The 21496-nt window shown below is 49.2% G+C and overlaps 1 protein-coding gene across 2 annotated transcripts in view; it reads left to right on the top strand.

Moving 5' to 3' along the window:
- The window catches only part of Anxa6 (annexin A6), a 54315-nt gene that overhangs the window by 19733 nt on the left and 13086 nt on the right, over positions 1–21496 (top strand). For both annotated transcript variants that reach the window (XM_057773273.1, XM_057773274.1), the window contains exons 4-20: positions 1400–1494; positions 2050–2163; positions 4037–4127; positions 5428–5507; positions 7517–7573; positions 8203–8296; positions 8672–8767; positions 10311–10369; positions 11967–12089; positions 13218–13276; positions 14667–14745; positions 16638–16719; positions 17898–17992; positions 18277–18390; positions 18483–18573; positions 19959–20038; positions 20547–20600. In XM_057773273.1, the coding sequence (XP_057629256.1) occupies positions 1400–1494; positions 2050–2163; positions 4037–4127; positions 5428–5507; positions 7517–7573; positions 8203–8296; positions 8672–8767; positions 10311–10369; positions 11967–12089; positions 13218–13276; positions 14667–14745; positions 16638–16719; positions 17898–17992; positions 18277–18390; positions 18483–18573; positions 19959–20038; positions 20547–20600 (1463 nt within the window). The remainder of the gene's footprint in view (positions 1–1399; positions 1495–2049; positions 2164–4036; positions 4128–5427; positions 5508–7516; positions 7574–8202; positions 8297–8671; positions 8768–10310; positions 10370–11966; positions 12090–13217; positions 13277–14666; positions 14746–16637; positions 16720–17897; positions 17993–18276; positions 18391–18482; positions 18574–19958; positions 20039–20546; positions 20601–21496) is intronic.

Below are 21496 nucleotides of genomic sequence, written 5' to 3'. Positions count from 1 at the left end.
TATACATACACACACACATGTATATACTTTTTTCTGTATTTGTCCCGCAGAGAGCTCGATCACGTATATATTTATGTCAAACCACTGTATTTGTGCTGCAGAGAACTTGATCATGTATATATTTATGTCAAACCACTAAAGAGAGGTTTGAAAAAATACTGAAGCCTTACCCATAGACCTGAGCTTATGGAACAGATCTGGTTAGTATAACTGAGAACTTTGGTGAGTTGGTACCCTCCTGGTGACTCCCCTGCCTTTCTTCAGGGTGTCCACTGACCTGAATTTGTGCTTATTGCCACCTTTGCTTGTCTGCAGTTGGCAGAACACATGCTGTTAGGACATCTGGGTCTTTCTAAGTCAAGTACATTGTGAGGCCTTGTGAAAATCCTTACCTGTCTCTGTGCCTCAGTTTCTGTATTTGTGCCACAGAGAGCTCAATCAGCGGCCCTTTGAGCTCAGGTGTTGTGAATGCAATGACTCCTCTCTATGGGGACTTAGAGGTCCCTTTAGACCAATGGTTTTCAACTTTCCTAATGCTGTGACCCTTTAATATATTCAGTTATTTCGTTGCTGCTTCATAACTGTAATTTTGCTATTTTTATGACTTGGGTTTTTTGTTTGTTTGGTTTTTGACTTTTTGAGACAGAGTTTCTCTGTAACTTTGGAACCTATCCTGGAACTAGCTCTTGTAGACCAGGCTGGCCTCGAACTCATAGAGATCTGCCTGCCTTTGCCTCCCAAGTGCTGGTATTAAAGGCGTGCACCACCACCACCCAGCAACTGTTATGACTTGTAATATAATATAAATTTCTTATATTCAGGATGGCTGATGTCAGGGGTTGCAACCCACAGATTGAGAACCACTGCTTCCATTTCCTTGTGAGAGCAGAAGGTTTCTGCTGTAACCTGCAGAAGCTGCAAGGCCTCTGCCTGATAAAGGAAGCAGCCTGGAGAGCTTCCTGGAGGCAGGCTGGGCGGGGTGACAGCTTAACTGACTACAGTAGACTTGCACCTTGTTGAGCAAGTCGAGATAAGCAGAGTGGAGACTTGAGTGGTGGACGATTCATTACTTGCGGCAGGGGAGAAAGCCCACAGCCATTTCCAAACCAGCGCTCTCACTGAACAAGTCAAGCATGGACATTTTAATGCAGGCCTGTACAGATTCACACAGCCTTGGTCCCATTCCTGAGTGAGCGTGCACTCACGTTAAGAGTACAGTCCCAAGCATGCTCACTTCAGAGCTCCATAAATGCCTCTGGGCATGCTCCACACACACCACGAAGCTTTAGTTGAAACTGTCGGAAGGACATTTTGAAAGTGAATTAACATGGGCCTCTGAACCTGAAGGCACTGTCTTGCTTCGTCACTAACAACAGGTACCCTCAACTCTTCTTTCTAGGCAGTGACAAGGAGTCCATACTGGAGCTGATCACCTCCCGCAGCAACAAGCAGAGGCAGGAGATCTGCCAGAGTTACAAGTCCCTCTATGGCAAGGTAATTCTTCTCCGACTCTGCTTGTGCGCTGGCTCTTCTTCCTCTGCTCTTTCTTGTCCTTCGGTGTCACGTGTCATCTGAGTACCCAGACCTGCACCTTAGCCACTCTCTTTTTTTTTTTTTTTTTTTTTTTTTGGTTTTTCGAGACAGGGTTTCTCTGTGGTTTTGGAGCCTGTCCTGGAACTAGCTCTGTAGACCAGGCTGGTCTCGAACTCACAGAGATCCGCCTGCCTCTGCCTCCCGAGTGCTGGGATTAAAGGCGTGCGCCACCACCGCCCGGCCTTAGCCACTCTCTTACACACCTGGATCTGAGGAGACACAGACAGCAGAACTGACAGTGGTGGGGGAGGGCAATGCTGAGGGCTTGAACCTGCATGGCCCACTGCCAGCTGCATGGCTTGGGGCAGTGACCTGAAGTCTCTTGAATCTTCTTTAAGGGGCACTGGTAGTGTCTCTTCCCAAGAACTGGATCTAGCAAGGCGACTCAGCCTTGGGCCAGGCAGAGAAAACATTCACTTCTCACTCATCTCTACCATGGTGCTCCTCCATCTCCAGGACCTCATCGCAGACTTGAAGTATGAGTTGACAGGGAAGTTTGAGCGGCTGATCGTGAACCTCATGAGGCCGCTTGCCTATTGTGATGCCAAAGAAATCAAAGACGCCATCTCGGTAAGAAGCGTGAGTTGAAGTGTGCACTGCAGATGTGGGCAGTAAGTTCTGGGCTTTGCCACAAGCTTGTGGTCAGTTCCTGCCCACCCAGCACATGTGGCCTGCTCTGAGAGCCAGCCTGTCGCAGATGGGTTTCCTAGTCTTCGTCAATCTGATAGATATGGACAGAGGTTAGGGAAAAGTAGACCCTGTAAAATGAGGCCTTTGTTCTGATCCCCATGCCAGGAGTCATAGTCCTGAGAAAGTGGAGACATGGAGATAAATGCTGTCCAACACACTTGAAGCTGAGGGCACAGTAAAAACTAATTATTGAAGACACTGGGTCTAAGAGGACCAAGTTGAACCCAAAAGCCTGCAGAGGCTCTGGTGGATAGGAGTACAGAGGACATTCCAGGCTGGGGGCTGTGTATTCAGCTATGAGAAAGGCTTAACGTGCTTGAGAGAGGGATGGATGCCCTCTAGGAAGAAGACAAAAAGCCCTTGGTTAGGTGTGGTAGTGCCTGCTGGCAATCACAGCAGTGGGGAGTGAAGGCAAGAGGATGGTAAGTTCGAGACTGTAGCCTAGGTTACAGAAAAGACCTAAAAAGTGTGGGGAGTGGGGCACTGGGAAGATGGCCCAGTGGGTAAGTGCTTGCTATGGCAAACATGAAGACCTGACTTCAAATCCTCTATAAAAGCCTCTGTAACCCCCGTGTTGTAGGGAGTGGGAACAGGTGATCACCAGGGCCGATTGGTTAGTCCATCTAGACAGAACAGCAAGTTCTAGGTTTAGTAGGAGACCCTGTTTGGAAAGCTAAAGTGGAGAGAGATAAAGAAGACACCTGAAGCTGACCTCTGACCTCTGTATGCATATACTTGTGTGTGTGTGTAAACACACACAAAGCCCCCAGTTTAAGGTGTGTGACTCACAGATAGAATGCCTACTTTGAAGCTCTGGGTTCCATCCCTAGCACCCTAAAAAATACACTCAACAGCCCTTGGTTGTACCTGGCATTTTGCAGTGTATAAAGTCTATGACCTCTGCCGTCATTGAGTTCCCACACATAGATTCAATTCGTGAGTGGGTACAATTGGCCATGTGAGAATGTATTGCCTTCCAGGTCAGCCTTAGAATTTGGCAGTGTAACAAAGAGCTTCCTCGTTGTATAGATGAGAAAATTGTAGCCAGAAAGATGAAGTTGTTGTTGTTGAAGGTTTTATAAATGTTCGTTTTATGTACAAAGTGCTACATTGGGTGGGTGACTCGGAGAATTCATTCAAAGGTCATTCAGTCCGACTTAATGAACACCGGGTACTCTATGGGCGGAACTCTGGCAGTACACTTGGAGACTCTGAGGATTGTACAGGAATGCCAGCAAAGGTGTAATCTCTGCAGTAAACTTTACTGTGCCAGTAAAGTTGCCAATGGACCATCTTGCTTTCAGTCGTGATTCTAGGGAGAAAAGAACGCAGGCTTGTGCTGGTTTTTGAGTCAAGGTATCATGTAGCCCAGACTGGCCTTAAACTCCTAAACCTTCTTTCTGCCTCTACCTCCCAAGTATGAGGACTAGATCTTTATGTCTACCATGCCTGGCTTTATGCAGCTCTGGGTCAAACACAGGGTCTTATTGCATGGCAGGTAAGAACTATACCAAGTGAGCCACATCCTTAATCCCAGTATTGCATTTCTTAATGAGAAATCATCACAGCTGCTGTATAGGTGGGACTAGAACCCATGCCTTGAGTCTTAGGATGGCATCTCCCAAATGATGCCTAAAAACTGAACCAAAGACACCATGGCTGCAGGAGGTGACACAGCGCAGGCTGCTCCAGGGTCCCTTGTAGCTAAGGCTTCCCATTCTGCTCTACCCCACATGTTCCTTCTCTCCTGCAGGGCGTTGGCACAGATGAGAAGTGTCTCATTGAGATTTTGGCTTCCCGGACCAATGAGCAGATGCACCAGCTAGTGGCTGCATACAAAGATGGTGAGATGGGCGGGAATGACACTCAGACTGCAAGGGTGGTGGGGACACTGAGACTACCATCCCCCTTCCCTCTGACCTGTCCATCTCTCTGACCGTCAGTTATCCACCCACTCACCCATCTATCCACCCTTCCTTCATCATCACACTGCCCATCCATCCAGCATCCGTCCATCTATTTTCTCTTACGTCCATCCACCCCTCATCCATATCTGTCATCCATCAACCCATCCATCCATCCATCCATCCATCCATCCATCTGTCCATCCATCCATCCATCCATCATCCATTCCCTCATTCCCCACCCATTCACTGTCTACCCACCACCATCATCTATCAACTCATCATCTATTCATCCAACGTCTGTCTACCCACTGTCCATCTGCCCACTGACCCATCTGTCTGTCTGCCCATCCATTTACCACCTACCCATCCTTCCATCCATCATCTACCCACCCATCTATATATCATTTATCCATCCATCCAACACCCATCTAACTTCCTGTCCATACACTTATCAATCCACCCATCCATCTATCCATTTACTCATCCATATCCATCTTCCCATACATATATATCTCTATATCTATCCACTGTCCTTCTGTCTTGTCCATGCGGTAGGTACCTGTTCTGTGCTGGACAGTGTACAGGTTCTCAGGAGATAGTGATAGATAGAAGCAGTGTAGTCTCTATATCTGAAACTTGTAGCCTTGTGAAATAACTGTGAGTCTCAGAGAAAAATAACAATGACACAGTGGTCAGATTTTACGAAGGAAATGAACAGGAACCAGACATCCCCAAGAGAGGACCTATGTCAGAAAACCTGTCTCAGGAGGAAGTGAGGAACTTGTTGTATGGAGAATGGGGTGACAGATGGTCCTTCTGGCGGAGGGAACAGTGGTGTATAGAGCCCTGTGCAGCAGTAAGTTAGGTGGCCCAGATGAGGCTGGAGAGGACTTTGTAGCCAACAGAGCACTGATGTTTTGCTCAGAGTCCAGCAGCAAGTCAGCCGTGTTGCAATCAGATATGAACTCTATGACAGTTGTTTTGCCGCTGTGGGTAGAAGACCCCTCTGCCCAGGTGAGGATGATGATGTAGTGGGATGGTACAAGGGGACGGAAGGAGGAAGAATTCACTTCCTACTATCCTAGTACTAGTGGCTGGAAAGAGGCTCTTGGCCATAGTAGCATGGGGTTTATAACAATAGCTAATCATATGGGGGCAGGGGGAACAAAAGACCTCAGTTCTGGATCCTGGAGGTTTGGGTGGGGGTGAGACTAGAACCCTTGTGTTCCTTCCACAGCCTATGAGCGAGATCTGGAGTCTGACATCATTGGAGACACTTCCGGCCACTTCCAGAAGATGCTGGTAGTGCTGCTCCAGGTGGGTCTATGTGCAGACATGTGCCCCTCCCTACAGCTCGCCCCATAGGAGTCACAGGCTCCTTTCACTGATTCTCAGACAAGCGGCCTAGGAGGACTACAGGGTGTAAGGGCCTCCTCTAGCCGGGCCTCCATCACTGCCCATTCCCAATTCTTTCATCCTTTGGAGCCTGAGAGGCCACTCTGAAGCCTAGGCTTTGTCTGCTGGTCTACCCTTGTCCCAATGCCCTGTGTTACACAGGCTGTGCCCTATGGAGACAAATGCCTCATTCATATCCTCCTTCCCCTCCTCAAGTGCCCGCACAGGGAGAGACCTACCTGCTTTGCCTCCCCTCAGCCAAGCTGTAATCCTCCAGCTCACCTGAAGGCCTCTAAGGAGGCTATAAACTATGCCGTCATGACCAAGTCCAGCCTGCCATGTCGGGTTGCTTTTTCTTTCATTTTTTCAACATGAAAACAGCCAGACATGATTGTGTGTGCCTATTATTGGGTGGGTGGAGACAAGAAGATGAACTCAAGGAGAGCTACCTGTGACCTCAAAACACTAAACAATGGGGGCCAGAGAGGTGGTTTGGTGGTTAAGAGCACTAGCTGTTCTTCCAGAAGACCTGGGTTCAGTTCCCAGCTCCGACATGGGGTGTCTCAGAACTGCATGGAACTCCAGCTCCAGAGGATCTGACATGATACCCTTTTCTGATCTCTGCACACACTTGCACTCAGGTGCATGCACCCACTTAAACAGTCAAAATCATATATACATAATTACAATCTTAAAGAGCAGCTTTATGCTTATTAATAATACCCAGAAATGGAAAGATCCTACCCCAAAGCCAGATTTCTGTATTCTTTTGATTCGTAGAAACTATGCATATATGCAGTGGTTGGAGAGCCTACCCTGCTCTGTCTTCTGTCTGCTTGGCCCTATGAGAATCTGTGACCACAGACATCCAGGAGACAAGCATTGTTGTGACTGAAATGCAGCCCCAAGGTGCAAACTGTATAAAGCTTTACACACAAATCAGACCACCTCTGTTCCTTCTTGTCAGTCCCTTCCCCATTATATAGTGTTTTCCCCAGTCCACCCCCTTACCATAGCAGCCTATACTCCATGTTAACCAGCCAGGTAGTTATCAGGATTGGGCAAGTGTGACCTTTGCCCCCTTTTCAAAGCCACGTGTTCTGGAGAGGAGATTCCTGCTCCACATCCTGGAGTCAGGGATGTTGCTTCCACATCTCAAAAGTAAGTCACGTGGCACATTGTAGACTTGCTGACTCTGCCACAGTCCCCGAGAGAGTTGAGGGCTGTGAAACCCTAAAACACACAGCACCAGAGGAAAAGGCCAGCTTCAGACACTGGCATTGCTGGGAGTAAAGCCCAGCACGGCTAGCCCAGTTCTTGTCAAGTACCTTCCCGTTGCTAAGCTACCCTATTGGACCTGGGCAGTGCCATAAAAGAATAAGGAAAACTGGTATTTCACAGCTTGAGCGTTCAGACCTTAGGATGCAAGTCACAAATCCTCATGGGTAAATTCTTGGGTAAGGAGGGTGGGAGACCCTGGTATTAGCACACGAATGTGTAGCTCTAGGTGGGATGTGATTGTATGCCTAGAATTCCAGCACTTGAGAAGTAGAGGCAAAAGGTTCAGTGTACGTTCTAGGCAACCTGGTCTACGTAGTAAGTTCTGGGTCAGCCAAGACTACATAGTGAGACCCTGTACCATCCTTTACCCCTTGGTCATTGTCATGAAATGGCCTGGAGAATGCCAGGACCTGTGGCCTTGCCATCTAAAACTCTGTCTACAAAGTACAGGACTTTTGTCCGCCACCCTGGGATGGAGGTATCAGAAGGACCTCGGTCACTCATTCCCAGGACTCCTGTTTGGTCAGGGAGAGGCTCTCTACAACTCTCTACAAAATAAACACTGGGCTTTTCTCCTGTTCAGTCGCTCTCCTGGGCCAACCCCTGGCTCCATACATTGGAAATACACACTCCCTTGTCTCTCCATCCAGGGAACCCGGGAGAATGACGATGTTGTGAGTGAGGACTTGGTCCAGCAGGATGTCCAGGTAAGCGATGTTGATGGAGGTCTCTATGGCTCAGTCAGGAGCCTTATGGAAGGGGAGCGGTCAGGGGCCTTGGGGTGGGGTAAGGGTGAAGTCTTTTATATCAAACACCAGGAATCCCTGAATCACAGCTTGTTTTTTATAGGATTTCATCAGAAAAAGAGATGCAGGTTTATTTCAGCACGTATGAATGAAGTCAGAGAGTGTGTTGAAGTAAAATAGTAATTTGTATTTGAACCTGGCAACCATGTAAAAAGTTGAAGACACTGCCTCAAAAAACAAACAAACAAGGTGGATCATTTCTAAGAAGCAAAACCCAAGGTTGACCCTCTGACACGCCTTCATACACCCAACACACACGCGCAGAAAGAGGAAATTATGGGATCTTTGGAAAGGGAGAGAAGGAAAGAGCCGTATGACAGACCACAGGGTATTTTTGGAAGAAGTAGGGGGGGGAATGTCTGATTCATCAGTGAAGGTGGAGTGGGAGTTTCCACAAACAGGAAGATGGGAAGAAAGGTTAAGAGGCCACAAGTAGCTGCCCTGTCCAGGATCAGGCAGTTATTCTGCGCCTGTCCTGTCTCCCTGGGTTTGTTCTTTCTGTTATGTCTCCCTCTCTTCTTCCTTCTCAGGACCTGTACGAGGCGGGGGAACTGAAATGGGGAACAGACGAGGCCCAGTTCATCTATATCTTGGGAAACCGTAGCAAACAACACCTCCGATTGGGTGAGTTCCCAAAAACTGCAGCACCTCCTCAGGTGGCCCTGAGAACCCCTTCCTCTTTTCCTTTTCTAATGATGGTACACAAGAGCCACTTGATCTCCAAACCAAATACTAGCCCCGTTGTGGGTTGTGAGGTTCCTTACCTGAGTTATTACCAGGACAGTACTAGTAGCCCTGTCTCAAGATAGAGCCCTGTATAGCAGACACGACACAACTCTGTCACCTCCCAGCCACACTACCGAAGTGCCAGCCCCAGCCTCCTGCTAACGTTTGATTCTTGGCTATTTCTCCATCTCCTTCAAAAGTCTGTGATCTTTTGTTATTGCTGTGGCAGCCCTGTTAGATGGCATGGCATGTCTGTCTGTCTGCCTCCCTCAGTGTTTGATGAGTATCTGAAGACCACAGGGAAGCCCATCGAAGCCAGTATCCGAGGGGAGCTGTCTGGAGACTTTGAGAAGCTGATGTTGGCTGTGGGTATGTACTGGAGACTGCAATGGAGTCGGGGATGTCATCCCAGAAGTAAGGGGATTGGAATGAAAGGGATTCCCACGGGGTGGAGTTAGAGTAGAGAAAAGCAGGTGGTAGAGGCTTGGTTGAGCAGCATGGCTAAGGCTGGGGATGGGAAGGAACTCAGCCATAGACAGCGATGTCCTGTGTGATGAGGGTAGAAAACACTCACTTTAGGTTGAGATAAAAGCCATCAAAGACCTTGGTGTGTCTGCATGCCAGGCACCACACGGTATTGAGTGTTTAGAGGGCAGGGGCCACCACCGCCATATTGCCACTTAGCAGGTGAAGAACCTGAGTGCATAGAGACTGAGTCCCTTATCAAGGAATTGCTTGTAATAGATCAGGGTTACCTTGATTGTAAGGGAAGCCAGAAGCTGATGAGTCCAGATTCAAACCCAGGACCTCTCCCTAGTATCCTGCTCAGCTGGGGCGAGTCTCCTTGCCTAGAAGGGCCCTGGTTTTCTCATCTGTTAAATGAAGGTGGAAGGATGACCGGACTTACTGAATTCTTTGCCAGTCTGATATTTTAAGAGTTAGCATAGCCAGGCCACGAGTTGGTTAGTTTTTGTTTTGTTTTTGAGACATGATCTCATTTAGCCCAGGTTGACCTTGAATTATGAGTCAGCTGAGGCTGGCCCTTGACCACCTATCTACCTCTGTCTCTGCATGTGCGTGAGCACACGCACCACACCATGCCTGACTTAGTTGGTGCTAGGGTCTTTGCCATTGAGCTACATGCACAGTCTTGTTTCCTTTTTTTATTTATTTATGTACACTGCATGTATGTCTGTATGAAGCTGTCAGGTCCACTGAAACTGGAGTTAGACAGCTGTGAGCTGCCATGTGGGTGCTGGGAATTGAACCCCCAGGTCCTCTGGAAGAGCAGCCAGTGCTCTTAACTGCTGAGCCATGTCTCCAGCCCCCTTCTTTCTTGCTTACTTTTATTTATCTATTTATTTTTATTTTTTAGGCAGAATCTCCTATATCCCATGCTGGCCTCAACTCACCGATCCTCTTGCCTCCATCTCTGGAGTGCTGGGATTATGTGTGCATCACTCCCAACCAACGCACGCATGTACACATGCATACACATGCGCGCGCACAAACACACACACACAGGCTTCCCTTGTGTTTAAAGCTAGAGGTACTCTGGGGCTGAGGGCCATCAGAAGCCAGGATTCTTCCTGCCTTTGAACGTGGTGACCCTCAAAGGTTAGGAACAACTGGTAACGTGTGCAATTCCCATCACTGGGGAAGACTGCAAGTTTAAGGCCTGCCTGGGCTACGAGAGTAAATTTGCCTGGGCAATTTAGCAAATAACTATTTCAAAATAAAAAGTAATGAAAGGGTGTGTGCTAGGTCTCAGCTGTAAAGCACTTCCCAGCACACCCAGGTCTGAAAATAGAGGGGAAGGGAAAAGGGAGGGACCTAGCGAGAGAGCCCTATGGGTACCTTCCCTTTTCTAAGACTACCTTTTCCTCCTCTCCCCTTCCCTACCCTTCTCCAGTGAAGTGCATCCGCAGTACCCCAGAATACTTTGCTGAAAGGCTGTTCAAGGCCATGAAGGTAAGTAGTCGGGATAGTAAGAAAGAGATTGGGGGAGGGTAGCCTCTGCCTATGCCCTCAAGACTGCGGGGATTTTACCAAATCCTTGTGTCCAGTGGCCAGAAAGAGTCTTGATTTTTGATGCTGCAATAGAATATTGTGACCAGGACTGGGGTAGGGAATATGGGACCAAAAAAAAAAAAAAAGGATTCTGTTCAAAAGCAATTTAAGGGACGAAAGGATTTCTTGGCTTATACTTCTAAGACACTGTCCATCACTGAGGAAAGTCAGGAAGTTAGCACAGAACTGAGGTAGAAATCATAGAGCATCTGCTTGCTGACTCACTCAGGTTCATGTTCAGCTAGCTTTCAGGAGGACCACAAGATGTGGGCCCAGCACTCAAGAGGCAGAGGCAGGCAGATCTTCGTGAGTTTGAGGCCAGCCTGGTCTACAGAGCAAGTTCCAGGACAGCCAAGGACACACAAAGAAACCCTGTCCAAAAATCCAATTAATTCATGAATTAATTAATAAGTGAATAAATAAGTGGGTGGAGAAAGAAAGAAAGAAAGAAAGAAAGAAAGAAAGAAAGAAAGAAAGAAAGAAAGAAAGAAAGAAAGAAAGCAAGCAGAGCCAAGTGGTGCGTCCTTGCATTCCCACAGCTTGGCTGGTGGGACAGGAGGATCTGTAGTTCGAGGTCTTCCTGAACCTTGTCACAAAAGCACAAAAGCAGGCTGGCAGGTAAAGGTGCTTGCTGCCAAGCCCAACACTTTAGTTCATCCTTGGACCATCATGACGGGAGGCAAGAACAGACTGCCGAAGCTTACCTCTGCCTTCCATCCACACTCCATGCCATGTGTGTGCCCACACAAATAAATAAAGGTAATTTTGAAAGGTTTTATGAGTTGGAGAGATGGCACAGTGGTTAGGAGCACTTACTGCTTTCCCAGAGGACCTGAGTTAGGTTCCTAGAACCTGTATCAAACAGCTCACAACTGCCTGTAACGCTAACCCAAGGGATCTCATAGCCTTTCTGTCCTCTGCAGTTACCTGCACACATATGGCATACATACAAGTAGATACATGAATGAAAATAAAAATAAATCTTTAAAAAGTTAGCCGGGCAGTGGTGACGCACACCTTTAATCCCAGCACTCGGGAGGCAGAGGCAGGCGAATCTCTGTGAGTTCGAGGCCAGCCTGGTCTACAAGAGCTAGTTCCAGGACAGGCACCAAAAACTACAGAGAAACCTTGTCTCGAAAATAAAAAAAAAATAAAAAAAAATCTTTAAAAAGTTTTAAACCATAAAAATATGTAACAAACCAGAATATTCCTATGTATGTATATCAGACCACTTTAGAAAACACTTTGGCGTCTGTCAGTTATCTCTCCACATTCATAATGCTGTCCCTCTAGGTGTGTTCCAAAGGACAGCATTTCCCAGGCCTTCTCCCATATAGCACAGACACCTATGATATTTCCATGGCACAGTAGAGCAAATGAATGTTTGCTATGGGAGATCCCCAAGCGTGGCCAGCCCTTCTTGGCTACTCCAAAAGTGTAGAGCAGATGGTCAGGCATTCGCCATGAGTGCTGTCCCTCATGCCCTTGTGTCCTCCAGGGCCTGGGGACTCGAGACAACACCCTGATCCGCATCATGGTCTCCAGGAGCGAGCTGGACATGCTTGACATTCGTGAGATCTTCCGAACCAAGTATGAGAAGTCTCTGTATAGCATGATCAAGGTGAGCAGGACTAGGGACGAGGTGGGCAGGGGAGCAGAGAAATCATGGAGACTGGAGCAATGACTCAGCTTTTAAGAGCACTGGCTGTTCCTGCAGCCAGGTTCAGTTCCCAGCACCCTCATGAGGGTTCACAGCTAACTATAATTCTGGTTCTAGGGGATCTAATGTCCACTTCCGGCTTCCTCAGGCACTGCACGCATATGGTACACATGCATACTTGCAGGCAAACACTCATACATTTAAGTAAAAGTAAAGAAAAGTAAGGCATGACTGATCCTACAGGGCTTGCAAATATTCTATAAGGGCCAGGGTGCTGTCCTGAGAGCAGCGGGTGTCCACAGTCTGTGCAGAGTTCACGGAAGTATCCAACTGAGCATTAATTAGAAAACGCTGGAGTCTGCTGGGTAATTAGTGCTATCTCAGGGGTGGCCGTCCCATGAGGCCTTGCCAAGAGATCATCAGACATAGTAGTTTTTATAAGCCCACAGGGGAAATGATCCAATTTGTACTCATAAATGGTATCCAGAGAGGATTTTTATGGGTATCATGCCCTGGACATTCCATGGGGAAATAAGTTTGGAAAAATCTAGAATAAGCAACGATGCTGTTGCACGGGTTCTTTTCCTTGGAACTTCTCATAGCCATAAATATTTTGAGGCCCATTCAAAGTCTCAAGGAATAAGACATCTATATCGTCATGTGGCTTCATCAAATAGTCGTTTGACTTTGAGCGGTTTCCCATGGGTTTGTTCATGGAACTGCACTTCCATGGAATGTTTCCCTTGGATGTGCTGCACCTGGGACAGGGGAATGCCAGGGTCACGAAGAATAGCAAGCATCTGGGAATTCCGTGTTTTAATGACATCAGCATGGCAGTGGATGGCTATTACTGGAAGTATTTATGCCTCAGGAAATGTAACAGATGACCTACTCCAGAGACTTGTCCCTTCCCGTCTTTCCCAGAGCGCTGATTGCTGGATAGTGACCCACACTGTACTGTTTGGTGGCCTCAGCCACTGCAGGCAGGAGGAGAGGCAGGGCTGGTGTGAGTGAGTGCTCTGCCCACCCCCACTTGTCCCAGAAGAGCCGTGGCTGTGTCTGAGGTCACCTTTCCTCTTCTCTCCCCAGAATGATACCTCGGGCGAATACAAGAAGGCTCTGTTGAAGCTGTGTGGAGGAGACGATGAGTAAGGGGGTTCAGGGCCTCAGGGTGGAAGGGTGGCCTGACTCTTCTGGTGACCGTCCCCAGTAGATGGGAGATTACATGACTGTGGATCTCTTCTGAGGCTGGAATGCCAGTCGAGGGAAAAGTGGCCTGTGGCATTCCAGTCTCTGCTGTCAATGGTGTGTGTGTGTGTGTGTGTGTGTGTGTGTGTGTGTGTGTGTGTGAACAGGTGTGATCTACTATACATAGAACTCTCTGCTGTGTGAACTTAGAAGTCAGTCTGCTGTCTGGACCAGGAATTAGAACTCAGAGGACGTAAGCTGGGCATGGTGGCACACACCAGAGGCAGGCAGATCTCTGTGAGTCCAGCCTGGCCTACATAGTAAATCCCAGGCCAACCAGAACTGCATAGTGAGACCTTGACTCAAAAAAGCCGGAGAAGAAGGTCTGAGGAGTCACCTCTAAGAAGGCCTGGTGATGAGGATTGACTTGGCTTCTTCCTGTGACCTCCAGTGCTTTCTGGGGAAAGACATGAGGCGGCAGACGGGCTGCAGGGGCCCTTCCTGGAATATTAAGCTAGGTGACTATGTCAGGACATGACCTATTTATACACAGGAAATTGTGGGTGCTTTGACTTCCTTCTCCAGGGTTCAATGGCCAGTTAAAGAAGGGATATGAGAGCTTCCCATTGACTATGCTTGGGCCACAGAGGCCACAAATCCCGTGCCACACACACTGGCCCCTCACGTGTCCAGGTGCCTTGAAAAAGAGGTATGGGGATGATTCAACCATAGCCCGCCCTTGGCTTATTTGAGAGGGGATTTGAGACAGGAGGCACCCATGCTATATGGAAGAAAGAAGAGATTGAGGGACTGTCCTACTTGGGCCTGGGACCAACAAGGCTGCTGGGGAAAGCTCCAGTGCATAGGAGCTCAAGGGAGGACAGAAGAATATCTGGACTAGAGGGTCCTCTCATGAACTCAGGCTGGAGAAGAAGCCAGATAGGTCTGTGTTGGTGTTAGGTGTGTGTGTGTGCGCGCACGCGTTAGAGTACATGTGTTAGGGTGTACATTGTGATCTTACCAAGTGGTCTTAAGTGGTCTATGTGTCTTTGTGTTAGAATGTGTGTGGGTAGCCTGGTAGTGGTGGCACACACCTTTAGTTCCAGCACTTGGGAGGCAGAGACACGTGAATCTCTGTGACTTCAAGGCCAGCCTGGTCTACAAGAGCTAGTTCCAGGACAGGCTTCAAAGCTACATAGAAACCCAGTCTCAAAAAACAAAACAAGAATGTGTGTGTGTGTGTGTGTGTTGATTGTATGTGAGTACTGGGCATAAGAGTGTGCTGGACATGTGGGGTGTTGCCCATGATGACATTCCCTCCCATCCTCTCCCCGAACCCCTCCATTCCAGTGCGGCTGGCCAGTTCTTCCCGGAGGCAGCACAGGTGGCCTATCAGATGTGGGAACTTAGTGCAGTGTCCCGAGTCGAGGTCAGACCCTCCCCATTCCCTGCTTGATCTCTTGATCACTGCCTTCCACACTTCTGCTTGCGCATTTCCCGCTGAGCTGGTTGACCCCCAACTGCCCCCTGGTGGCCAACCCGCGCTGAGACGTCTTCCACCTGAAGCTTCCAGATTCCTGCCTTGGTTCTAACAGTCCTGGGAAGTGTTTGTTCTGCCTGCTCTCTACTAACAGGGCTTCCTCCAGTGAAACTGGGCTGGTTCCCTGGGGGCCTCTGCATCCTGGGCCTGGCAGCTGGGCTTCGCATACTGAGCTGCCCTCGGTAGAGCAGAGGGTACCCCTAGGATTCGGGGGTGTACTCCTGAGCACCCTCATACGGGGGCAGGGGGGCAAAGGATGAAAGGTTTCACAGAGGCTCCTGGAAAACCAATCTAGACACTGTTGGGTCCTCACCCTCCTCATGGCCTCTGTGCCTGAACCTTTCAAGAAAGGGGGTTATACATGGCAGTCCTAGTGGCCCAAAGGCTCTTGAAGTCTGATGCTCTACTCTTCCCTAAATTTGAAGGTGAACACTAGCACTGCAGGAGACCTCAGGTTTTATATATATATATAAGCTGATATATATATATCAGCTTGGTGCTGTCCGAGGTGGCTGCCCTTAGACACAGAGGCCTTAAGTTCAGTGCTTTTGGCAAGACCTGATGCTGCACAACTGTGTTGTACAAGCTGGCTGCCCTTTTACATAGAGAGCCGAGGGAGCTGGCCTAAAGTTCTGTGGTCTTGGCAAGCAATACTGTCTTAAATTTGGTGACCTGAGTGGGGCCAGGCGCTACATTTATTGTTGTGGGTGATCACCTGTTAATGACATAGGATACATTCTTTCTAGATTGCAATAGTACATAAAGTATAAAGTTATTTTTATCTCAAAGCTGGGGATATAGCTCAGTAGTAGAGTGTTTGCCTAGCAAGCAGGAGGCTTTCAGCTTAATTGCCATCATGGAAGAATATCTTTTTACCGATTTATTAATGTGTTAAGTATTTTTTTTAAATGGCCGTTATGTGGCAGGCACTTGTTAGCACAAAGGATATAAAAAAGTATATATAAAAGTTTAAGCATGGTGGTGCATGCCTTTAAACCCAGGGCTCAGAAAGCAGAGACAGATCTCTATAAGTTCAAGACCTGCCTGATCTAACTAAGTGTACTTCAAGATAGATCTGTCGGGGCTGAGATGTTTCTTAGTATGTTAAGCACCCTTTCCTCAAATTATTCTAAATAAAACTGTTTAAGCAAAGATCAGGTGTGATGATGCCCACTTTATTACCAACATCCAGGGAGGCAGAGGCAAGCAGATCGCTGAGTTTGAGATCGTGCTGGTCTCTTTAGGGAGTTCCAGACCAGGCAGAGCTACTACATAGTGAAACCCTGTCTCTATACAAAATAAAACAACAGTAAAACCCAAAAGCCACTGAAGCGAAATTAAAAAAAAAAAAAAGAAAAGAAATAGCAAATACAGGAAGCAGCATGAACGCCATTGGGTAATGACTAAAATTTGGAAACTATTCTGCTTCTGAGTCCTTTGGCCTCCTTATGGAGGAGCCATGTCTACATCAGCATCAGGGCACCGGGCAGGGTGGGTGGGATGCTGAGGGGCCCCAGTGGAATGGTTAGTCTCTGGAGATGGGACTGAGCCAAGTCCGATTGCAGGAGCCACCCCCTTTCCTGTCCAGCACTCACCTGTTTCCGGGCCTGAGACTCTCTGCTCTCTGAGCCCTGAGTGGGCTTTGTCTGCTGTGCCTTCTTCCCAGGCTGCTTGGCTTGGGACTCAGCCTGGAAAGCCCCTGCCACTCTGCATGCCCCTCTCTAGATCTGACTCCCCAGGGGCCTCCAGACACCTGCTGAGCGTCATTCTCCTTCTCACAGCTGAGGGGTACTGTGTATGCAGCCAATGACTTCAACCCTGATGCTGATGCCAAGGCCCTGCGGAAAGCCATGAAGGGAATCGGTAAGGATGACGAGGACCAGAGAAGGCCCATAGGCAGCAGCCTGGAAGGTTTGGCAGCAAGGGGCTAGGCAAAGGGAGAGATGAAACCTCTAGCTAGGCTCTGCAGGATGGGGAGGAGTGTGTGGGAGCTTCCTCCACCTCAGGTAGGAGGGAAGGATAGGAAAGGGTTTGGAATGAACTTGACCAGAGTCTTTTCTGGACACCTAAGTGTCTCTCCTCCAGTTTCTGAGCAGGAGCCTGGTGTGGAAGGAAGTACTGGCCATGGAACTTTAGGTGTTGACTCGATGTGACTCTGGATAAGTCCTTAAACAGCTCTGGGTCTCACTTTCCCAGTGTGTAAAATGGAGTCCATTGACCTAAGAACTCAAAGCACCGCAACCGTTGGCTCCTCCAGGCTGTGTTTGCTAACAGTGGGAGAAGAAAGCCACTGTATGAGTGGATGGCCAGCTGCCTGCACCCAGCTGGGCCTGGGAAGCCCTTGCTGGGAAAGGGAATTTGGGGTTGGCTTCTAGTGTCTTTCCTCCTCCCATATACCCAGCAGCTACTCCCAAGGGGTCCTGCACCTCCTGGGTCTCAGTGAATTCTTCTCAGGAGAGTAATGCCTACGTAGCAGCATCTCTATGACTGTGGGACTATGGGGGCAAATGCTCTGAAAATTAGATCCCTGTGTCAGACCTGAGGTTGGTGGCACTCACCTGACAGGCAGGAGGTAGTGCCGCAATGCCTTCAGCCAACATGCTCTACGTAGACAGTCACTAACTGCTGAGAACACAGGGTTAGAAGGGTCTCTTGGTGGTTACTTGGTCCTGTTCATGTTAGAGGTGTGGAAACTGAGTCCCAGAAAGAGAAAAGGACCTTCCCAAGGTCGCCAGCCATTGCCAGAGCCAAGATTAGAACTCAGAGGCTCTGGCACCCAACGCATCGCTTGTCACCCCACCTGCCAACCAGGTGCTCATCACCCAGCGCCTCCCACCTTCCTGGATGTCATTTTATCTCATCCAGTGGCCCGACAAGAGAAAGCAAGGCGCCTGGGGCAGGGATCCCAGAAGGGCCAGGAGCACATGGCCACCAACCCAGGCCTTTACCCTGACAGAGACTGGTGGGAACTCGCAGTGGGGGGATGTTGGGAAAGCTGAGCCACAGAACCTCCTCTGAGGCATGTGGCTTTGGTGATCCAGGAACCGATGAAGCCACCATCATCGACATCATCACACACCGTAGCAATGCCCAGCGGCAGCAGATCCGACAGACCTTCAAATCTCACTTTGGCCGGGTAAGGGTCCTCCCTCCCTAGTCTGGGCCTCAGATCTTTACACCTCCCTAGTGAAGCTCAGCCTGTCAAAGCCAGCTCTGTATCATTAGGCTCCAGGGGGTTTCATGGTAATGAGACCTCCACCTGGTCTCGGAATGTTCTAGCCTCTGGTCACTCTGTTCCCCTAGTTCCTTGTGATCAGTGACCCATGTGTGTATGGGATGGCTTAGTGGGGGCACAATCAAAGATGGGGGCAATTTCTATGTGGATCGGAGATTGATGTGACCTTGGCTCTGTCCTTGCAGGATTTAATGGCTGACCTGAAGTCTGAGATCTCGGGAGACCTGGCAAGGCTGATCCTGGGTCTCATGATGCCCCCAGCCCATTATGATGCTAAGCAGCTGAAGAAAGCTATGGAGGTACAGTGCACACACTAGGAGATGGGATGGGGTGGGTACCGGTACTCAGGGTCAGCACCGCAGTGGACATGTCCTTTGCGTGGACTTTCCAGGGAGCTGGCACAGATGAAAAGACTCTTATTGAAATCCTGGCTACTCGGACCAATGCTGAAATCCGGGCCATCAATGAGGCCTACAAGGAGGGTAAGTGTGGGAGGGCAGGGCCCAGTGCTGCTGGGAAACAGGGAGTCCCCAGCTGACAGTATTAGCCCACAGCTCTGACTTACCACCTCCGTGACGCTGTGTGTGTGTGCATGCAGGGATACATGTATTGATGGAGACCAGGTTTTGGTGTGTCTTCAGGTACCATCCACCTTATTTTGTTTTTTGTAAATTGTGTGTGCATGCACATGTGTGCGCACATGTGTGTGTAGGCCAAAGGACAACTCTGAAGTCCATTCTCTCCTGCTGTGTGGGTTCCAAGAATTGAACTCAGGCTTGATTGGTCATCAGGCTTGGCAACAAGCACCCTTTCCTGTTGACCTTGCTTTTTGAGACAGGGTCTCTTACTGGCCTAGGGCTGGCCAGTATGGCAAGGCTGATGGCTAAGGAAGCCCAGCTTCCGTTCTTCCCATCCCCAACTGTAGGATGAAAAGTGTGCACTACTGTGCCTGTTTTGTTTGGCTCTGGAAACATGGGTCTGAGGTTCCAACTCAGGTCCTCGTGCTCATGCGACACGCCCTTTACTGACTGTGCTGTCTCTGCAGCCCTTCTATGGACTTCAACAAACCTCTTAGTGTACCTAGCCCCCCATCTAGGGAAAGTCAGCTGTCCCAAGAGAGTCATGGTTGTAGAAGACAGTTTAGATAGAATTTGGGGAGCAGAGAGAGCATTTAGCCTGCTAATAAGAGGGAGAGCAGCTTCATGGGAATGGGGCCTGAGAGACACGAAGACCCACCCTCAGAACGGTCTCCCCTGCCTTGTTATACCCTATGCCACACTGTGATACTATTGCAATTGAAGGAGTTCCCACGACACTACATTGTCTTGAAACTGTTAAGCTTCAGTCAAGTGGCCCTATATTTCCATTCTGAAACACTATGACTTCTGTTCTAGGAACAACTTTCCTCTTGCAGAGCTTTGAGACCACAGTCGTTTTTAGTGGGGAAAGAGAGGCACTAAGGTCCCAGATAAAATTTGGGGTTCAGTGAGTGCTGTGTAAGAGGGATGGTAGAGAGTGAGAGAAGGCGGGGAGGTTCCACTGGAAGGTGTAGAGGGTGGGTCGGGGGTATAGCTCTAGAGCCCGGCCTAGCATGCACAAGGTCCTGGGATCACTTCCCAACAATACAACCAAATGAATGGCCAGCAAACGAATGGGAGCCTTGGGGAGCTGATGCAGGTGTGTGGAGGGCAGGTATCAGTACCAGCTGCCTCCCCATCAGCAGGAAGATAGCGAAGATAGCTGGATGCCCTCAAGGGCTGACTCGTTCAGTCCCACCTCTCCTGCTGACACAGCCCTGGCTCAGGTGTGACTCTCACTCTCCAGGCCTCCTGGCCAGCAGCTGCTCACACCTTTCTTCCTATCTCAGATTATCACAAGTCCCTGGAGGATGCCCTGAGCTCAGACACATCTGGCCACTTCAGGAGGATCCTCATTTCTCTGGCCACGGTGAGTGAAGTTATGGCTCTAAGGCCCATTCATCCATGGACTATAAGAGAGAATGCCCCCACCCCCACTCCCACCCCCTTGCCTACTGGGGTTTTACCTTAAAATCTCTATTGTTTCCCTTTTTTGTTGTTGGTTTTGTTTTGTTTTGTTTTATGACAGGATTTCTCTGTGTAACCCTGGCTGGCCTCAAACTCACAGAGATGCACCTGCCTCTGCCTCCCAAGTTTTGGGATAAAAGCCGTGCGTGCTCCACCACCACCCTGTGAGAATCCATTTTTGATGGCTGGTGTTGTGACTTTTTTTGGTCTCTTTCATATAGACCAGAACCACATGAGTGGCTCTGTCCTGTGATCCTATAACCCTGGGGCCACGTGGCCTACCCTGGAATTGTTTCATGTTGTAAAAGATGAAAAGGGATACAGGGAAGTGACTGAGCAAGACCTACGGGTGACTGTAGGGTGCCTGTGAGGGAATGTTTAGGCCTGACTTCTCGGTGGTCCTGTGACAGGGAAATCGCGAGGAAGGAGGAGAAAACCGAGACCAAGCCCGAGAAGATGCTCAGGTGAGATTCCCACCCATCTCTACTGGACAGCTGGCTGGTCCCTGCCAGAAATGACTGTCAGGTGGGGCAAACTCCTGGCTGGGACATGGCTGGTTTGACTGGCATGTTTAGGTCTACTCTACAAAGCAAATGCTCGAGGGTTTATAGCATAGGATGGGAGGGTGGAACTTGCCTCCCTGGCCCTTCCCATGTGGACTGTGGGACCTTCAGCACTATAAGGCAATCATAGATCGTCCGGGTCAAACCTCTAAACCTGCAAGTGGGAAATGGAAGTCCAAGAGGGTGACTGGCTTCTCAAATCACACAGCAAATCTGGCCCAAGGAGAGCTGACCCAGAGAGAGTGGGTTTGGAATCTTGCTGGGAAAAAGGCCTGAGAACCAAATGTCTGAATTTCCTGTCTGAAAAAAACAGGCAAAAATCAAAGGGGTGACTTGGCAAAGTTTAGCAAGCTCCTAAAGGCTGGTGCCACTGTCCCTCACTGATGATGTATACCGGGTACCTTGTGTCCAGTGATGCCTAGATACCACCAAATAGTGGCAGGGGAGGGGTCACCAGAGCTGCTGGCCACTCTGCTTCTTAGGCTTCTCTGAAGTTGCACTTAGAGGCTGGGCTACCCCAAGTCATTTTCCTGAGGAGCACGATGGTGGCAGAGCCCCACTGAGGTCCTCACTGTTGTCCCCATGGACCTGAGCCAGGTCTCTGTCTGTCCTGACCGCCCAACCCCACCTGCTGCAAGAGCTGCCCCATGCTGGAGATGGGCACCGATGCCACCAATGGTAACACTAGCATCTAGGAATTACAATTGGTCACTAGAAAGAGCATTGACCAACCCAGAGTCCCAGCTGAGCCCCCAGCTTCACCAGCAGACAGGGGCTGAGACACCAGTGTCAACTCA

The sequence above is a fragment of the Chionomys nivalis genome, chromosome 7 (assembly GCF_950005125.1).
Source record: "Chionomys nivalis chromosome 7, mChiNiv1.1, whole genome shotgun sequence".
Lineage (NCBI taxonomy): Eukaryota > Metazoa > Chordata > Mammalia > Rodentia > Cricetidae > Chionomys > Chionomys nivalis.
This window is presented reverse-complemented; position numbering and strand designations above follow the sequence as displayed.